Below are 19,288 nucleotides of genomic sequence, written 5' to 3'. Positions count from 1 at the left end.
CTAAGGATGATGTGTATAAGATTTTAGCTTTGGAAAACAAGGGACTGTTGAGGGAGTCAAGCTTTTGGAAGCTGTTCATTCTTATTGTGCAGTACTTTACTGATTAAAATGACCCAGGGAGCTTATTTAGAACAAAATAAAATTTTTCACAATGAGACAGTATTTCCAAAACTTCACATCCCTCCCATATAAAGTACTCTGAGTCACCTTGGTTTTTTTAAAATTCCATTTCAAAATTTTTAGTTAAGTGGTAAATCATGGAAACTTGGCATGGAGTCTACAACAAGCGAGAGAAACCAAACCCTCCTTAAAATTCACCTTATACTAAACAAAAAAGCAAAACTTATAGGAGGTGTATGTTAGCTATGCCAGTAGTATTTTCATATAAAACCCTTAATACTGGACGTGAACATCATTTTAGAGCTTTGTAACAAAGTTAGCCTCTTAGAATTTAGCTATAAAACTCTATAAAAATCAGAATTAGTGCATCTGCAAATGTTTGGAATAAAAGCTGCGATCTTTTAGAGCAAGCATTTTAAGCATGCAGCATCTGAATCCCAACAAAGCAATTGCCTTTGTTGTTCTAGCAAGAGATTTACAATTACATTGCAATTTGCCATCACATCAATGAATTGTGAAACCACAAGGGAAATCTTAACAAGTTCATAGCTGCTTCCCTGACCTGCAACTTGTTATTTACCCTATTTGCTTGAACCCAAGATGAGGTTTCCTTTCCCCCCCGTTTAACTTGGCGGAGAAGAGCCCCCTCATCTTGGATTTGAATACAAGTGTGTTGGGGGGGCGGGGGCAGGCAGCTGTTGAGGCCATGGCTACAATACTTCCAGCCCCAATTGGAGTTCGCTTACCCTCCACAGCTCTGGCTCCAACCCCACTCGGGCTCATGGCATAGAGCATGTAGTTCAGGTATAGGCAAAATATGACCTGTGGGCCAAATTCAGCCTGCGGCGGGACTTTGCAGACTCCACGGCCACCACTGACCCACTAGTGGCCCAGAGGCAGTATTCGTGGTGGCGGTGACAGCAGTGGGAAGGAGCTGCAGGGCAGCCTGGGGACAGACTCTTGGCAGCTGCAGCAAGAAGGACCTGGCAGTGGTGAGAGGCAGGTGGCCACTTTTCTCCTGTGCCCAACAGCAGTTTTTGCCCAGGTGCTGCTGCTGCTGCTCCCATCACTGGTCAGCATGGGTAGGTAGTCTAGGGCAGGCATGAGGTGAGCCAGAGTCAGGGCTGTATGCATAGGTCCTGGCTGGTCTGAAACTTGTCCAGTCCAGCTGGGGCAAGTCTGGAGCAGGTATGGGATGGGCCTATGCCAGGGCTGGGGCCAGGCTGTGTGCTCAGATGCTGCTGAGCCCTGGTGACAGTAGCAAGGAGAAGCTGCAGGGCTCACAGGCTCTGGGCTGTTGTTGGGGGGAGGAGGGGGTGGTGCTGAACAGCCCACGACAGGTCCCCAAAACTGCCTGTGTGGCCCATGGGCCCAAATAGTTTCCTGCCTCAAATATAGTTGTTCCATCCCAGCCATGCAATGGTGTTTGCAGTGGCAACAGCTGTGGCCCTGGCCCTGGCCGGGTAAGGGGCAGGCAGATGCAGGGGGGCTGGTGCCAGGGGGCACAGGCAGAAGGGGAGGCAGAGGCTAGGGTATGCAGGTGTGGGTACCAGTGGGTGAGGCAGCAGGGAAAGCAAGTGGTGGTGGTTGTGGTGGAGGGGGAATAAGCAGTAGCTGACAGGGGAGTAGGCCACTTGATTTCCCCCACTGCCTGCCTCCTGCACCTGCCTCCCTGCTGCAGTGTGGGGTGAATTTAAGATGACCCTTCAATAGTTAGGTTCTACAAATTGAAAACTAGCAAAAGTTAGAAATTTTCCATGTCTAGAATTTGATTATTGGAAGGTTGTCTTATTGTATTTACCTAAGTCCAAGATGACTTTGAATGTAAAGAGTATGGAAAAGAAAAAAACTCTGTCAATGGTTCTTGTAACAACACTGTCTATTAGTTTAGAAAAGTCTTTCCCCTCTCTGGTTTGCCTTCCTCTTTTCATTTTGCTGGGTTAAACAAGCCAAACTTTTCTAGTCCTCTTGTAAGAGGCCCTCCATTCACCTGATCATCCTTCTAGCTTTTCTCAGCACCTGTCCCAGTTTGAATTCATCTTTCTTATACAGGTTGTATTTCCTTGAACAGCAGGATGTTCTTTCCTCAAATTTTTGGTCTGTTTACTGTTGTCTTCTGCTGCCAGGTGATGGAATAATTTATTTCCTTGGAGCCCTGGATTCATGTCTCTTCTGGATTTATAGCTGCTTGAGGAACTGCAGCTGGGTGGTTTCCTTTGCCCTGGAAATTGCAGTGACTGTCACTGAAACGTCTTTGTTTATCAGAAGCCTTAGCCACCTTTTTAAAACCCTGTCCTGTTTTTCCCTTTTCTTATCAGTTCTGTACAGTGGAAGGCTCAGTGCACAGCTTCAGATGCTGGAGCAAGTACAGTTGGAAGAGTGAGGTCTGACAGGAGTTACCTTTAGTATACGAAGACCACAGTGAGCCCAGGCAGCTCTAGGCTGTGGTTATTGAGTGACCAACAAGCAATGACCCAGGACCTAGTTGGGAAACCAGTCTTTTTCCTGCCCAGTATGGTTTGTGCCAGTTTGTCTTTACTGCTCACTTTTTTGTTGCATGGGAATAAGTTATTCATTTATATATTATGGCCCCAGTCTACTACACTGTCATTCAAGGTCACTAAAAGTTTCCCTCCTTCCCCACCTTACCCTTCACCCATGCTACTTGGTTCCCCCCCCATCTCCCCAGTTCTTTCAATAAAGTTCACCATCTCTCTAAACTTACCTTCTTAATGCTTATCAAGAAAGGACAAGTTTTTCATTTAGCCTATAGGTTTCCTCCTTCACTCCAAACATGGGAAGATGTCATTTTTACATGCACTATCTCAGGGGTGAATGGGCAGAGGGGTCGGGTGCATTTGCATTCCTCTGATTCCACCCAAAGTTTAAAAGCAACTGCCTGGCAGTGATAGCAACATTTGTAGTCAGGCAGAGCCAAAGGAGTCAATTGAGTTCATGGCTCATTTGTAACCTGCCTGATCCCTTCTAAACTCTTTATTCCACAGGTGTTAATGATTTTCTCTTCTTTTTAATGGTCTTGATGATTAATTAATCAAGCTATACTTTGTTCTGTAACTCTGCTGTCTGTTAGCTACTCTCCTGGTGATGAAGCTCCTATTTCACAGCCCTGCAGATTTTTTAAAACTCTTTCCAATGAAGACATATTTGTTTTTGCTTTAATCTTTAACTGAATAATACAGCCCTAGGCCCCTAGCATATTAGTAAAGTTTCCCATTTATTTTTCACTGCAGAAAAAATGTGTTGGCTTATATGTGATGATGCACATCACCATTTACACTCCCCCATTTTCAAAATCCTAGATCCATCCATGTGTTCTCTCTCTCTGTCTGTGTCTGTCCTCTTCTCCCCTTCCCCCAGCGTAGCTGTGTTTTCTGTTAAGCTCTGAATTTGAGTAACACTGATTCTGTGCACAAAGAATAAGATTAGGTAGCATACTAGACAACCTAATCTTTGGTGACATGTCCAAATCCAAAAACTTCATTATTTCAAATTTATTAGACAGGATGAAGGGTTTGACTAATCAATTCCTTACTGAAAAAAAGTTCTTCAGATGGATACTTCTGCAGATGTGATCAGCAGTGAAACTATTAAGTGACCTTCACCAAAGCAAAGAATTTTTTCATAGTTTCATAGTTTCTAGGGTCGGAAGGGACCTGAGTAGGTCATCTAGTCCAACCCCCCACCATGGCAAGAAACAATACTGGGGTCAAAGAACCCCAGCAAGATGTTCATCTAACTGTCACGGCGCAGGACCCTAAGAGTGGTTGTGATCTCTCCTGGTGCCCCTACCGTGCCAAGTTGCCCGTTTAGCACCCTCGTTCTCGCCCACCACGACTTTGATGGTTCTATAACGTTAATGGGAGGCTGCCTTTAGATTTCATAGATTTCATAGACATTAGGGCTGGAAGGGACCTCGGGAGATCATCGAGTCCAGCCCCCTGCCCAAAGGGCAGGAAGTCAGCTGGGGTCATAGGATACTTGACCCCTTGGACCTGGTGCTCTTACCCTTCCGGTCCCTGCTCTGTACAAAATAGATTCTGGTGCCCCCCAACCCTATGGGCATCGTGTGGCTCCTTCCACCCCTAATACCATGCCCCCAAGCCTCTCAGTTGTTCTGGATGTTATCTCGTCTATGCTTTTGCTCTCTAATCTTGTACTTGCCCTCACCAGGCTCTAGTCGTACACTCGCCCTCACCGGGCTCTAGCTGTATGCTAGCCCTCACCGGGCTCCTAATTCCTGTACTTGCCCTCACTGGGCATCTATTCATACGCTTGCCCTCACCAGGTTCCTAATTCCTATACTTACCCTCACCAGATGTCTTGGTGTGCTCACCTCAGAGCACTCGCCCCTGTCGGGGCCGTCCCGCATTCCCCACGCGCTCACCCCCACAGGGGCCTGTCTCGTATTCCTTGTGCTCACGTTGCCCACACTGGGCTTCGTCTCCCGCGCTTCCCGCGGTCGGGGCTCAGGTGGCCGTAGCCATGCCTGACCCCCTGACCTTCCTCAGGGGTCTTACGCCCGACTTGGGCTCAGGCAGCCTCCACCTTACCTGGCCCTCAAGACCTCTTTCATAGGACTGGGGTCAGTGCCCCCTGACTGTTGTGCCCTCACTGGGCTTCTTGCTTGCACGCCCCTCCCTAGGGCTCTACTCGTGCTCACACCCACCCTGGGGCCTATCTCGTGCTGCACGACTCTGCCCCACTGAGGCCGGGGTCTGTACAACCTCCAAACGCGGCACCCTCCCTGGTGCCAGGAACCCCCACTCTACTGGGTAGCTCCCACGAGGCCTCCTCCATCCCCTACAGCCTCATCTGGTCCTCCAGTGTTACACAAACAACCAAACAGAAAATACAAAGCCATAAGCCCACCGGCTGTAACACAGAATAAGCCTCCTGGCTATAACATAAATTCTGCGCCAAGGGTTCTCTCCACCCCGTACCATCATGCAGATGCTCAGGCAGTCAGGCTGCCCTGCCCTGCCCTGCCCTGCAGCAGAGCTCCCACTGCTCAGGCTGCCAGAGGGGAACTGCTTGCTAGGCTTCAGCCTGGGCTGTTTATATACTCCAGGCCCTGCCCCCTCCTGGTCAGCTGACTAACTGCCATTGCCCTAGCAACTGGCACCTGTATCCCTTCATAGGAGCAGGGCACAAGAGTGCCCCTGCGACACTAACCTCCTCTTAAAAACCCCCAGGGTAGGAGCCAGGACCACCTGTCTTGGAAGTTGGTTCCAGATCCTAGCCGCCCTGACCGTGAAGTAGTGCTTCCTGATATCCAGCCTAAACCTCCCCTCTGCCAGCTTGTGACCGTTATTCCTGGTCACTCCTAGCAGTGCACAGGGGAACAGTGACTCCCCCAATGCCCGCTGATCCCCTCTGACTAGTTTATAACAGGCCACTAGATCCCCCCTCAGCCTTCTCTTTTGGAGGCTGAACAGGTTCAGGTCCCGTAGCCTCTCCTCATACGGCCTGCCCTGCTGTCCCCTGATCATGTGAGTGGCCCTCCTCTGGACCCTCTCCATGCTGTCAACATCCCTCTTGAAGTGCAGTGCCCAGAACTGGACGTAGTACTCCAGTTGCGGCCTGACCAGTACCACAAAAAAGGGGGAGGATCACCTCTTTGGACCTGCTTGAGATGCATCTGTGGATGCATGATAAGGTACGGTTGGCCTTCCTAACTGCCTCCCCACACTGCCGGCCCATGTTCATTATGACTCCAAGATCCTTTTCCTCCTCCGTGCTGACAAGAGGGGAGTTCCCCAACCTGTAGGTATGGTGCCGGTTGTTCCTCCCCAGGTGCATCACCTTGCACCTTTCTGTGTTGAATCCCATCCTATTCACATCCGCCCACCCTTGTAGCCTGTCTAGGTCTGATTGAAGCCTGATGCTACCTTCTAGTGTGCCCACATTCCCCCACATCTTAGTGTCATCAGCAAATTTGAACAGGGTGCTTTTTACCCCTCATCCAAATCACTGATGAAGATGTTGAACAGTGCGGGCCCAAGGACCAAGCCCTGCGGAACCCCACTGCCCACGTCCTTCCAGGTTGAGAAGGACCCATCTGGGTGCGGCCCTCCAGCGAGTTGGCGACCCATTTGACTGTGTGGGTGTCTATACCACAGCCCCCCAGTTTCTTAATGAGAACGGGGTGAGAGACAGTGTCGAATGCCTTCCGGAAGTCCAGGAAGACTATGTCCACTGGTACCCCCACATCTCATGATCTGGTAACCTGATCGTAGAAGGCCACCAGGTTGGTCTGACAGGACCTGCCACTGATGAGCCCGTGTTGGTTGCCCCTAAGCATGCAGTCCCCAGGTGGCCCCTTATGGATGTGTGCCAGCATAATTTTCTCGAACAGCTTGCCTAGGTTCGAGGTAAGACTGACTGGCCTATAGTTTCCTGGGTCCTCCTTCCTCCCCTTTTTGAAGATGGGAACCACGTTGGCCCTCTTCCAGTCCTCTGGGACCACACCAGAGCACCATGAGTGCTCATAGAGCTGTGCCAGGGGTCCTGCAATGACCTCGGCCAATTCCTTAAGAACTCTAGGGTGGAGATCGTCCGGGCCAGCTGACTTAAACACGTCCAGCCCCTCCAGAAGCCCCCTAACTAGTTCCACGCTAACCTTTGGCCCAGGTGTGCCTCCCCTGCGGCCCAAGGGGGGCCCAGCAGGGAGGTGGCTGCTCTGGTCCCTACTTAGGAAGACAGAGGCAAAGAAATCATTAAACATGTTAGCTTTGTCATCTGGTGTGATGACCAGATTTCCCAATGCGTCCTGCAAGGACCCCATGTTACCTGGGACCTTCTTTTTGCCCCCTATGTATTTAAAAAAGGACTTCTTATTGTCCTTAATCTGGGAAGCTAGTCCTAATTCCATCTTTGCCTTGGCCTTCCTAACAACCCCAAGTGACTGCAGAATAGTCATCCCTGTTGATGACTCCTTCCTTCCATTGGGTATACGCCTCCTTTTTAGCAAGGAGACATTCTCGGATGCTTTTGGTGAGCCATGGAGGCTTGTGTGCTCTCCTGCTCCCTTTGATCCTCATTGGGATTACCTTCCTTTGGGCTTGGAGGATCACCCCCTTAAGGAGCAACCACTCTCCTTGGACATCTGGCTCCCCTCCCCTCCGGGACCTCAGCGTATCCCCAACTATCCTCCTTAGCTCGCTGAAGTTTGCCCTTCTAAAGTCTAGGGCTGCTGCCTTACTGCATGCCCTTGCCACCTTGCGCTGGATGATGAATTCCAGCAGGTGATGATTGCTGTCACCCAGGTGGTCTAGCACCCGCAGCCCCCTCACCAGGTCATCACCCATGGCCAGCACTAGGTCCAACAAGGTGTATAGGGTCCTAGCGTGTGTGTTTTTTTTCTTGTCTGATCAGAGAATGATCTGATTAGGCCTACTCAGCATATTATACTTGGTGTTGCCAGATTACTTTGGAATTCATTGAGAATCTTGTGTTGTTTGTGGTTTTCTTAAAGTCTCAGCTACTTGTATAAGAATCTCAACTTTCATTTCACACATGCACAAACCAAGTTTCTACCCCTTAGTGCCTGTGGAAAAAAATCTTGTTGGACCTGACTGTACTCTGAAAACTTAAACTGGAGGGTAATAAAAATAAATCTCACACATACATTTTAGTCAATTTTGGCATTTTAGAGAGTCCAACTTGTGGTTTTTTAACACTTAAAGCTGCTGTTATTGTGAACTAAAGCTAGGAGTTCATATATATGTTCATGTTAAACACAGTTTTGACAAAAAAATACCCAGATGTGTAACTTTTCATTCACAGAGGGCTCATCTGTATGTTCTATTAATGCAGTGTGATAAACTCTGGAGCAGTTTGTGCTGGAGTACACTGTTTCCAGGCACAGTATCTACACATGCGTCTGGGACAGCAGCACATTTTGTTGGGGCGAAATAGTCTCAGGTTGGCAGCGGGTTTGGATGGTGGTGCTGGGGCTGGCTGCAGCACAACAGTGCCAAAACTGCACAGCTGGGTGGCTGACTGCCTCCCCACCCCCAAGCCTGCTACCAGCCAGGGGCTGCTCCACCCTGGCTCAAAGTGAGGCTGTCTGTCAGTGTCCATATGTGCATTATGGCAGAGTCATTTACTGCAGTGTCCTGATGATTTACCACACTGTCCCTGAAGATACTATCTTATGGTGGAGTTGATTTACTGTGCCCTAATACTGGTGCACATGTAGATTGTGACGCTTTATTGTGGAACTAATTAGTTTAATCTGCAGCAAAGCTCACATGTGGAGAGAGGTAGCTGGCCACATTAGTCAGAAGTCAGAAAAAAGGGTAGAGATGTACCTTATAGCCTAACTGAATCAGAAATGCATAAGCTTCTGTGCTAAAGAAGTAACTTCATCAGATGCTATGAAAGGGTATGAAGCTCTGATTCAGTTAATCTACAAAGTGCCTCTACTCTGCTTTCTGTCTCATATGTATTTCCAGTGTTGACTTGCATGTATCTAGGCATTTGTAATTTATCAAGGGTATACACAAAAGAGCATGTCCACTTGGCATTGTTCTGTCAAACTCTTACTTCTGAGTTTACTGTTCTGCTTTACACTTTTTTGGTGCTGTTCTGTTGTTCTCACCTAGCAGACTGACAAAAGGGTTTCTGCATCATGTGAAGTGCTGGAAATCATTTTTTTCCACCCAGTAAAAAAAAAGTCCCTTCCGACCCTAGAAACTATGAAACTATGAAAAAGGGAAACTATTTTAAAAGTTGGAGTGGAGGAGCAAAATCTCAATGGTACCCACTTTCCAATGGTACCAAAAAGTCATAGGCAAAATTGCTCCAATTAATCACATATATTTTCTTATTTGTTAAATATGGCAGATCTAGAACTCACATGGTCCTATTGTAAAATAGCCATAGATGTTGTTCCTACAGTCCTGGATTATGTCTAACGCCATAGTTTACAGCACATTTATCAAATCTCAGCTCTCAGAAATATAGTTATGATGTTAGCAGTAGTCCATTTCCTACCCCTTTTATTTTATAGCAGTGGAGTATGCTTGGCATATGCTTGCAATAGTGAGAGGTTTTGCCCTTCTGGAAAGTATGACTATGGTTTTGAGTTATTCTGAGTTGAATTAATTCATATCTCCTCATTAAAGGTGAATATTATGTGCTAGAACGCACACATGTCTAGACAACCAAGAGATCAGGAACTGGGGAAACTATTACAACGTGAGCTATGGTTTTAATTTTCATTAAAACAACATTCCTTTGCATGCAATTCTGTCATCTTTCTAATTATAGTACTAAAAGGTACATGTGGCATATAAAACCATTTTTATGCCTTTTTCCTCACTACTCAGCAGCTTTTACTGTCTGCAGCAGTAATGGAAAAGCATTGAAGCCAACCTAACCGACATAGTTTACAGTAATAAAAAAGGGGTTGGGGGGAGAGAACATAAACACTGGTGAGGCTGTAAAAATATTAACACTTTAAAATGGTAATTGGGTAGAAAATGCACATAAAAAGGAACAGGCACTTTTCCTAGAAAGTTTAGCCATCATTAAAATTATTATCAGCCAGCCTCGGTTTCCTTCAGATCAGACTGTAATGAAAAACATTTGCATAGTGGGACTGTTAGAGAATATACTGCCTTTTTAGAGAATCTAGAATATAGTAGCAGACCACACCTGATACTTCAAGACTGCTGCAAGGAACCAGTTTTTAACTGCACTTTTAAATTTTCACTGCCATTTTTTAAAAAATTGCTTAGTTAGAATATTTCCTGGCAAAACTCTCATGGACTTCAGAGAGGACAGGTTTCAAGTCCTATACTGATTCTGTGGCTGTTAAGTCTTAAATTTATGGAGAAACAGAAATAAATGCTTCAGAGCAGGTGCACAAAGCCATGAGTAATGTGCTTTTATTTTAACATATTTCTGGTTTAGTCTTAGATTAGCAATCTGAGTGCTTGTTGTTTAGCATTAAAGAATATAGGGTCCTAGCATGTGGGTTAAGATTAGCATGTATGCTATACCATTGTTTTTCCAGAGAAGCAAAGGAAATGGGACTCTCACTCTTGTATTGTAGCCCAGTAGCAAAAGCATTGGTTGACTTCAGGGTGTCAAGAAAAGGTCTTAAACCCACCCATCATACCTGCAAGTCTTGATGTCTTTCTTTTCCAGGATGTTTTCTGATTCCACATTTTTTCCTAAAGTTTGAACTTTAAGTTTGATATCCAGTCCAAATACATGCAAGGCTGCCAGCTTCTCCCTGCATCTTCTGAGCCAAGGAGATACTTTACAAAAAAATGCCTGTCACAACCTAATGAATATTGGTTAAAGATTTAAGTAGTAATGCATTAATTCTGTTACAGGAGGCATGCTCGGGGCCAAGTCTCAAGTTGACCTGCCTGCCTGTCTATGGGGCAGTCCACCCAGTCTCTCCTGCCATGACTTTGTTGTAACAATGAACTGGTAGTAAATGAAGGGGGCTGCCCATTACATGCCCCAATGCCAGGGGACACAATCTATGGCTTCGTACCATCCCTACACCATGGCCCATGACTCAGATGGCATCCAGTATGTCACTATGCTCCTGGCCTAAAGCCAGGTCAGCTTAGTCCTTTGTCAGGTCTCCTTCACTCACATACTCATACCGTCCCCCTCTCACTGGGGCCTCTTGCACTTCACCCTCTCTTACAGGGTATGTTGCTCGCTACACAATACTGTGCCTCCTGCACTCTGCCCTGCTCCCTTGAGCAGCCCCGTAGGCCATCGGGCTTATCTGAGTCACACCTTGGCTGTTGCCATGCAGTCTCTTGGGCCTCTCCTGTGACCCTCACCTGGATAGCGGCCAGCCGATTCACTGAATGGAGGGCTAGCTCACCTTCGCTGGGCTTCTTGCACACAACAACTTGATCTTATGGGGGTTGGCCCATGTGCTGCCCTTCTGCCCCTACTCAGCACAGCCCTAGTCAGCACATCCTCTTGGGCTGCCCTTGAAGTATAGGGAGTAGGAACAGAATTAAAACAAATAATTGATTTGGGACAAAGCACTCATCTCAAAACCTGTTGCATCTTCTCTGAAACATTTACTCCTGAGAATCTTAACAAAGGGATTTTTTTGTAGCAGAGGCCTGCTAAATATTTAAAGCAGTGATGTTTCCTGTACACAGCATACATAGATACTCTGTACTCTCCTTTGGCAGCTGTAAATTGCATCACTACTAAGTGGATTACTTTGTTGCTGCGTTAATTTTAAATAGTAGTATATTATAAAGCACTTCAAAGAGCCATTCCATTTTAAATATGTAGTAGGCCTCAGCTACAAAAAAGTTGTTCCCATGTGTTGTGATACATGCAAGAAGCAATTTCCCACCCCCCACTCATGCTATGAAGATAAAAGTTCTTCTGAAACATTAACTTAGTTTTCAAGTTCCAGAAAGTGGGGATTTTTCAGGATCTAGCCAGCTGGTGAAAACAGCTGCTGTTGTTATTGGGTAGGTGTTTTTAGCCCAAGTTTTGTGTTTCTGGACAGCAGTTTCTGAACTGCTTTAAAGCCCATCTTTGTAACGTAGGATTCTGCATTAGGGTGTGTAGGATAAGATATCGGTCCAATATGTGGGTACCTGCATGAATATGGCACCAGTAACAGATTAAAATTGTAAATGTTGGTGGGTAATGTTAATTAACTGATTGCAATATGAAAACTTCCCCCTTAACAATACTTGCTTCAAGTGACAGCCAGTAGTTTTCTGGCCCTTGTGACATTCTCCCTCTTCCCCTCTGTTCGAATGGCCATCTGCAGAAAGTTTAGCTGGTCACATGCTCGGTTGTGGCAGCTTCATGCTGTGGCACTCATTGAAGCAGCTGGATGCCTCTGCACACAAGGTCTGTCCACATGAGAGAGCAGCTGAAAAAAGTATTTAGGAGAGAGGGGTAGGGGAAGGGGCTAGGGGAAATAGGAGAGGAGAACAAGTTTGAGGGAGGTACAGATGTAGGTCAGGGGCAGCAGAAGAAACAAACAGTAGCATTGCAAGGGAAGTGCCAAGTTCAGAAACAATGAAAAAAGGTCATCCATGAAAAAGGGTGGGCAAGGGTAGCAGGAAAATACAGACTTCTTGCTTTAAGCAGAAGGCAAGCTATGATAAAGGAACTTTTAAGAATAAGTTACCTACAGAATCCCAGTAAAAATCACAACTTCACAATATCTGAATATCAATAATTGATCTTAAACTTTGTCTTATGCAACAAAAGATTATTTTTCATCTGCACTGGGTTCTCTCCAAACTTAAAAATTAAATGTATTGCTGATAGATACATGTTGGAAATGTGATGCATTATAACAAATTTTGGTTATATTCTATTATCAATTCTTTTTGGGGGAAAAAAACCTTATAGCTAGAGTTAAAATGATTTTATACACAGCACTGATGTATCTGGCAAATATGTATGTCCTTGGGTATAGCCAAGGAATTCAAATCAAATCCTTCCCAAATTGAATTCTTACAGCAGGCCTTATTAGTAACATGCAGGATTAGATTGCTGCATTTGAAAAGTAGAACATCTCCAAAGGTTGAAATCTGGTACAATGAGGTGGTGCAGCTGACATCTATGGAGAGAGTGATGTTTAGCAGACTTCACTGTTTCAGCAAGTTTGGTACAAGTCGGAAGGAATTCTTGAGATATTTTGGTAACTACATTGTTGCTTATTGCACACTTCTCTTTTCTTTTTCTATCTTCTATCTTCTTTTCCTCCTTTTTCTTGTTATTACTTATTTGTGATACAGTTGAGTTTCTACATATACAGTTTTTGAATTTTTATATTGTATTTAAAAACCAGTAAAAATTAAAAGAGTAAATCACCTGTCCAGTGGGAATCTGGATAAGTGGCTTAATTCAGGAACAAATAAAAAAATAAAGGTTTCAATGTGGCTCTTACTGAAGGATAAGATGATAGAGATGGCAAGATACAAAGAGAATTGGAGCTATAAAAATGTGTAACTTCAAAACTGTATAGTGATGTTCCATCAATCTAAAAACAACATTTCTCCTGTGAGTAGATAGTGGTAGGTGGTAGGACTGACTACGTGAGATCTGACTAATATGCCTTAGCGCATAAAGAATGTAGAAGAAACAAGATAGCTTGTTTGGTGGTTTAGCCATGAACACACTTGCAGAAGCATCTGAAGAGAAAGAACTGACCAGAATGTGCCTAGCTGCTGTTGTATAAAATCCTGGCAGGTGAAAGGGAGATGCTGGTAACTGGGGAAGCCACAAAATCTCAACCCTATCAGTCACATAGAAGCACAGTATAAAAACAAGCACTTGCACACACTTGGATGAAAAATGCTGGAACAAAAGAATGAAGCTGTAAAAGCATCATGGCTAAGTCTGGAAGCCCTGACTCAGTTATGGAAGTCACTTCAAAGAAGTCTTACATTTAGATAATCCAAGGATTATATACCCTATGGATTAAATTCCAGCATGATAGAAAATCGCTGATTTTAAAGAGCTGGGTGTGGAGTCTACACTGTGATTCATGAAACGGTTTAAAAGCCATTTGACGTAGCAAAAATGCCTAGCTAAATGGGCAATAATGCTCATCACACAGTGGGCATATCTACACATGCACTTCAGTGTGTAGATTTTACAGCACATTAAAATGTCACATCAAAAACCATGCTAATATGTTAATGCTCAGTAAAAATATGTGCGCTTTTACTACTGTGCATTAGGGCAGCCTAATGTTCATTTATTTAGTACCTCACATTAGAGGTACTAAATTTAATGCACAATAGCAAAAACTCATTAATGAACTTGTAGACACGCCCAGTGTTGCTGAATGCTTCAATGCAGCAAAGATTGGGACTATCATGCTTAATTAGCAATCACCCTTCTAAATGATCATGGATGATCTTCACTAAAGTATCTTGCAGAATTGTTATTGGTAGATCCTCAGATGATATTATAACAGAAGGGAATCTCTGCTGTGAAGAGCTTGAGGGTGACTATAGAAAAAGACATCTCAGAACCCTAAACCATAATCCAAAATTAGAAGTCAGAAGTTAAAATAAAAATTATAAAGCAGTATCTGACTGCCTATTTCTCTCAGAATCCAAATTAAACTCTACTCAGAAACAACTGATATCTTAGTAGCAGTCAGGTATTTTTATATACCTGTTTACTTGCAATGTTGTTAATTCTCTCTTACATATGACTTCAAAAAGTTGACTCCTTCAACCATTTAAGAGTAGATCCATCAATATTACTGCAGACTTTCAGACTGTTTGCTCCCTCTGGTGGACCATATAGAGAGGCCAGTCAGTGTATGCTGAGCTGTCTGATCTCCTTTGCCACAGGGATGGCATGATGGTGAGTTTGTAAGTCTCATTTTATGTTTGATTTTGTTGAAGTCTCCATAGCCTGATTGCAGTCGATTCGGGTTTACCCATGCGGCAGCCTTACGTTGGCGTTTAACCAGGAGGGTGTGAGGAATGTAGTTGTATGTAGTTGTGTAGTGGGGTGTGGTTGTTATTCCATTGTTCTTCCCACCTTTTCTGGGGCCATGATGACAGTATAGTGTCTCCTGCTTCCTGTATGATGTTTCTGGAGGATACTGGTAGGGGTGTTCTGCTTCTTAGATGTTTCTGCATTGGGTATTTTTCATTCATATCATAGTGGATGGTCTTCCTGTTGGACCTTGATTGCTAGGTCAAGCAGTACTTCAGACCTCTTGATGTTGTGATGGGGGATTCCTGCCAAGATGAACATGTTTTCCCGTTCCATGTATACCATGCAGCCACTTATTGTTCATAGTGCAGAATTCAGGGCACTGTCTAGTTTGCGGGTGTGAGCGCTCTTTGCCATATGGAGAGGCAATATTCTGCTGGTGCATAAAAATGGCTAGCGTAGTTGTTCGCAAGGTAGAGAAGTCAGCTCCCTATGTACTGGCTAGTTTCTTAATGGCTACTGCCCTTGAGTTTACCTCAAACCTCAAGGGTTGATAATTAATAAATTAATAGCAGAAATCTCTTTAGTCTCAACAGATATAAAAAAAAAGCAAAACAACTGCCCCCCCCACGTGCGCACACACACACGCACATACTGCCAGCCACCATCTCTCGTTGTTCTAGCTTCTAGCATTTATGGTTTGAAACCCTGATTCAGTGTGCTTTGGTACATGCTTATCTTGCTTATGTACAATGAATAGTCGCACTGAAGTTAGTGGGATTGCTTACATGTTTAAAAAGTTAACTCTGTCATGAACCACTTGGGGTCAGTTACTATTAAAAATTGCTTATGTAGATGGTACTTTTTGATGCATTGGACCTTTCAGGATCTGTGCTTTTGTGCATGGTGCATGAGCGCTTTAATTTTTTGATTTTTTGATTTTAGGAATTCAGTTAGAGTCTTCTTCAAATAGTTACTAGTGACCTAGTGCTATTTATTAAAGACATCTAGTAAAGTAAAAAACTCACATCTGTGGAGAATTGTATAATTTACAGTATATTTGTCTAAAGCATGTAAAATGGTATATGATTACTTTGCATTCTCCAGGCTAGAATATCAGCTGGTGTAAATTGGTTTATTTATAGAGAGACAGTACGGGGATCACACCAGCTGAGAATCTGGCCCCAGGTATGACTCTCTGGTCCTAGGTATACCCAGAACAAAGCAAAACACTCTCACAATATTCAGACTCAATTAAGATTAAAAGATTAAAAATTCATAACCCTCGCCCCCAAACAAAACAAAACATAGGTATGCAAGGATTTGAGGTTATAATGATATTTCGGGTAGAGAAACCATGAGGCTTGTTCTTTCAAAGCAACCCCATGACTCAAAGAAAGGAAATCCAACCCAAGCTGGCCAACAGGAAAGAGAGATATTCAGTTCTTTCCTATAGTACAAGCTGTAGTTTATGTTATTGTTAAAAGAGTTGCAGTTAACCTTAGCAAATCCAGTCTTGTGAAGTAGTATTATACATTGTAGCATAGGTATTCTTCCACCTTTGAACTACTAATACAGTGCAAGAGGCTTTGGCTGAAGTCTCAGTAGTGTAAAAGATTATTGAAGGAGGTAGAATTTGTGGCCTGGTGTAAGAGGTAGGGGAAAAATTTAGTAAAGCCTTCTCCATTCCTTTAATAACCATCTGCACATGCTTACAGAAATCAGATATAATCCAGCAGCAATAACCAGCCATGAGAAATTTATGTTGGAGAGCAACATAAAGCTAGCTAACCTGGAGTCAAAGTGAGTGTTGTAGTCTGAGGCAAAAGGGCTGCTACAAAATGTTTTTTCACCAACATTCCTCTATAGAACCTACTGTATTGTAGACTCTCTTCCTCCACTCTCCTTTCCATTTAAAAATGCTGCCAAAGCTAACAGCAACAGATGAGCCCCTAAATCTGTTTGCCAGTATTAAGCCAGTTCTGCTGTTTGGGATGCTCAGAAGCAGAAAAAGAAGTAAATTAATTTTACTTGCTTCAGTAATACATTCTTACAACAAGGTAACCATCCTTGAAGGAGAAGAACTAACTTAGTAGAGCTTGCAACAATAAATACATGCCAGTGTACCACAGTGCTACTGTTAGGAACTGCAGCCAGCTGAAGTGGATGGTGCCAGTAGCTCATGCAACTCCTAGTGCCTAAGTAGAAGAAATGGAAGATTTTAGAAGTTTCCTTAAATTCTTCAGATACAGCACCAGGAATTGCTGATTTCTATTAATTGGTCATAGCAAGTCAAGCATCTTAATTTTTTTTCCTCTAGGAGTGCATCATTGATGAAGACTGTGAGACAGGAAAATATTGCCAATTCTCCAGTTTTGAGTATAAGTGTCAGCCTTGTAAAGCCCAACATACAGTAAGTATGGAATATTGTTTGGTCTCTAAGAGTGGTCAGTTGTGCTATGACAGTTTCTAAGGTCAATAAACCACAGCTATTATGGTCCAGCTATGTGGAGCATCTATCCGTAGAATTATTGGGCATTCGTACACATGCTTTCACTGCAGTGCTGGGTGCTGTGGCACATGCATTTGTATAAATGGCAGAATGCACGTCAGTGTGGAGAAAATGGTGATGGCTTCCTTTTGAACTAAAATACATCGGAGATGTTTTAGTTCCAAAGCATGTTTTGCCACTTATATAACTGCACGAGACAGTTTTATATTGAGGCTGCTCCGACACACTGGATCTCCGGTGCGTCGCAGCGCAAAAAAGTATGTATATAAATGCCCATTGTTTTCCTTTCTCTTCCTGTTCTTCCATTTTTAAGTAGAAAGGATTCTGTTCTCTGGTGTGTTGGAGCCCAATCTGACTTCTGTTTACCACTGAGAGAGTCCAGTTAGGTACCCTGCAGAACAGTTATTGTTATGGGTGAAGTGCAAGTTACAATGGGCTTCCTGCTGCCTTGATGCAGTATGTATTTCCTGTATGCATATATTAGTATTGTTAACATAACTTCCTTCTGCATAGGTGACAAGTGTTCAAATCTGGCAACTTTGAATTTAGTAGTGATCTTTGTCTTTTAACTAAAGGATCAATTTCCTTACATAGTAGTTGCAGTAGATTATTTTCTAGTGGTGACAAGTAGGGGATGCTTCCCTACAGTGAGGTTCCCAGTAAAGAGCAGTTTTCACAGATGACTCTTTAGCTAAATGTCCAAATGTATCTTTTCATTTCTATTTCATTGCTAGGCCAGTATGAAACTAATGGCGTGATCAAAAAATTTGCCAATTATAAAGTCTAAAAGTTTTATCTGTTAATTAGTATAATTGGCATACACCCCAAAAACTGCTTTGAAACTATGGTCTTGCAAAGATTTGCATTAGATTTAATACATTTTTTTTCTGACTCCAGTAAGAGTGCTCACAGCTTAAAGATAAGCACATTGGCTAGGGACAGACATTCAAAAAGCCTGAGCCTGAATTGATTCAGTCTCTGGAGATCAATTTAATCTGGCTACTCTGAACCAGTGAGTAACTGTATGGACATCCCCTCTGGACTAAGGAAATGCAGGCACATGTCTGCAGTGGCTCAGGTCAGAAACTGGGGAATACTTGAGGGGGACACTTTCCTTCCACAGTGTTGAGTTGAGGGGTGGGTTTGGCCAGGCCCCAGCAGGATGCTCTAATTATGGAGGGGTGTTCTCCCCATTTCCCCCCGCTCCTGACCAGCAAGGGAGCCAGCAGGGAGTTGATAACAGAGCATGTAGTTACATAGTAGGGAGTTACACAGGGAGTTGTTAGCATTTATCAGTTCAAACCAAACAAAAGCCTTTCCGATTAGTACAAGCTGTTCTTAAACAACTTTTTCCAAGGAAGAAGTGAAAGGACATTACCAGCTATCTGTTGATCAGCTCCAAAGAGCCTGTCCTGTCTGCCTTTGTCTCGTCTCCTGCAGCATGGACCGTAGCCAGCATGTGGTCTGCTAGCTAATGCTGAGAGGTGTCTATGGAAGGCAGAGGGGAGGGGAGGATCCCTGTTTGAGCAGGGAGTGGTGGAGGGGAGGAGCAGGAGGAAGCCAGGCAGACTCTGCTGTACCTGCAGTCTCTGTTGGAGCTCCAGCCAGGGAGCAGAAGAGCAGAGCCAGCCCAGCTGGGCTGGAGCAGAGGGCAGAGCCCTGCTCAGGGCTGCAAGGCATCTGGGATGCTGGGAGACTCTGGTTTGACTTAAACCAGGAAGGGGTCTGGGACAGACATTGCATATACTGGTTTGAGCCAAATCAGTTAAGTCTGATACTACATTCAACCAGGTTTATCTCAAACCAGTTTCAGCCATTTTCAGACTGGCTCATGTGCACTGACCATCTGTTCTGTTACAGGTTTAAACCAGTTTTGATCACTTAAACTGGTTTATGTGTAATATCAGTCCCTAGCCATTACATTTTGATTCTTTAAAGATTTAAGTACCAGTGAAAAGATCTGCTTGATATTTGAGTGAGTCTTATTTCATCTTTGTATTATTTCAGTATGGAACACCCATTCCCACCCCAACTCTGAGTTCAGAAAGTATTATATAGCCTTAAGTAGAATATTCATTACATGAGGTAATTTAAAGATTGTTCTGACCCATGCTTCAGGTCTAAATATCCCCAGACTTCAAGAAAATTTAAGATCCAATTCTAAATTCAGATCCAAATGTTGCAAATAATCTTTATCTTCATGATGGAGCA

General features: G+C 44.0%; 1 protein-coding gene across 3 annotated transcripts in view; it reads left to right on the top strand.

Annotated features, from left to right (window-relative positions):
* Window positions 1–19,288, top strand: part of DKK3 (dickkopf Wnt signaling pathway inhibitor 3) — a 50,722-nt gene that overhangs the window by 25,814 nt on the left and 5,620 nt on the right. For 2 of the 3 annotated variants that reach the window (XM_090032709.1, XM_090032708.1), the window contains exon 4: window positions 16,886–16,978. The exons of the other annotated variant lie outside the window; for it this stretch is intronic. In XM_090032709.1, the coding sequence (XP_089888835.1) occupies window positions 16,886–16,978 (93 nt within the window). The remainder of the gene's footprint in view (window positions 1–16,885; window positions 16,979–19,288) is intronic. 3 annotated transcript variants of the gene reach the window in all.

This window comes from Crocodylus siamensis, chromosome 2 (genome assembly GCF_052110815.1).
Source record: "Crocodylus siamensis isolate JL-2025a chromosome 2, ASM5211081v1, whole genome shotgun sequence".
Lineage (NCBI taxonomy): Eukaryota > Metazoa > Chordata > Crocodylia > Crocodylidae > Crocodylus > Crocodylus siamensis.
The sequence above is the reverse complement of the archived record's forward strand: the minus strand, read 5'-3'. Positions and strand labels throughout refer to the sequence as shown.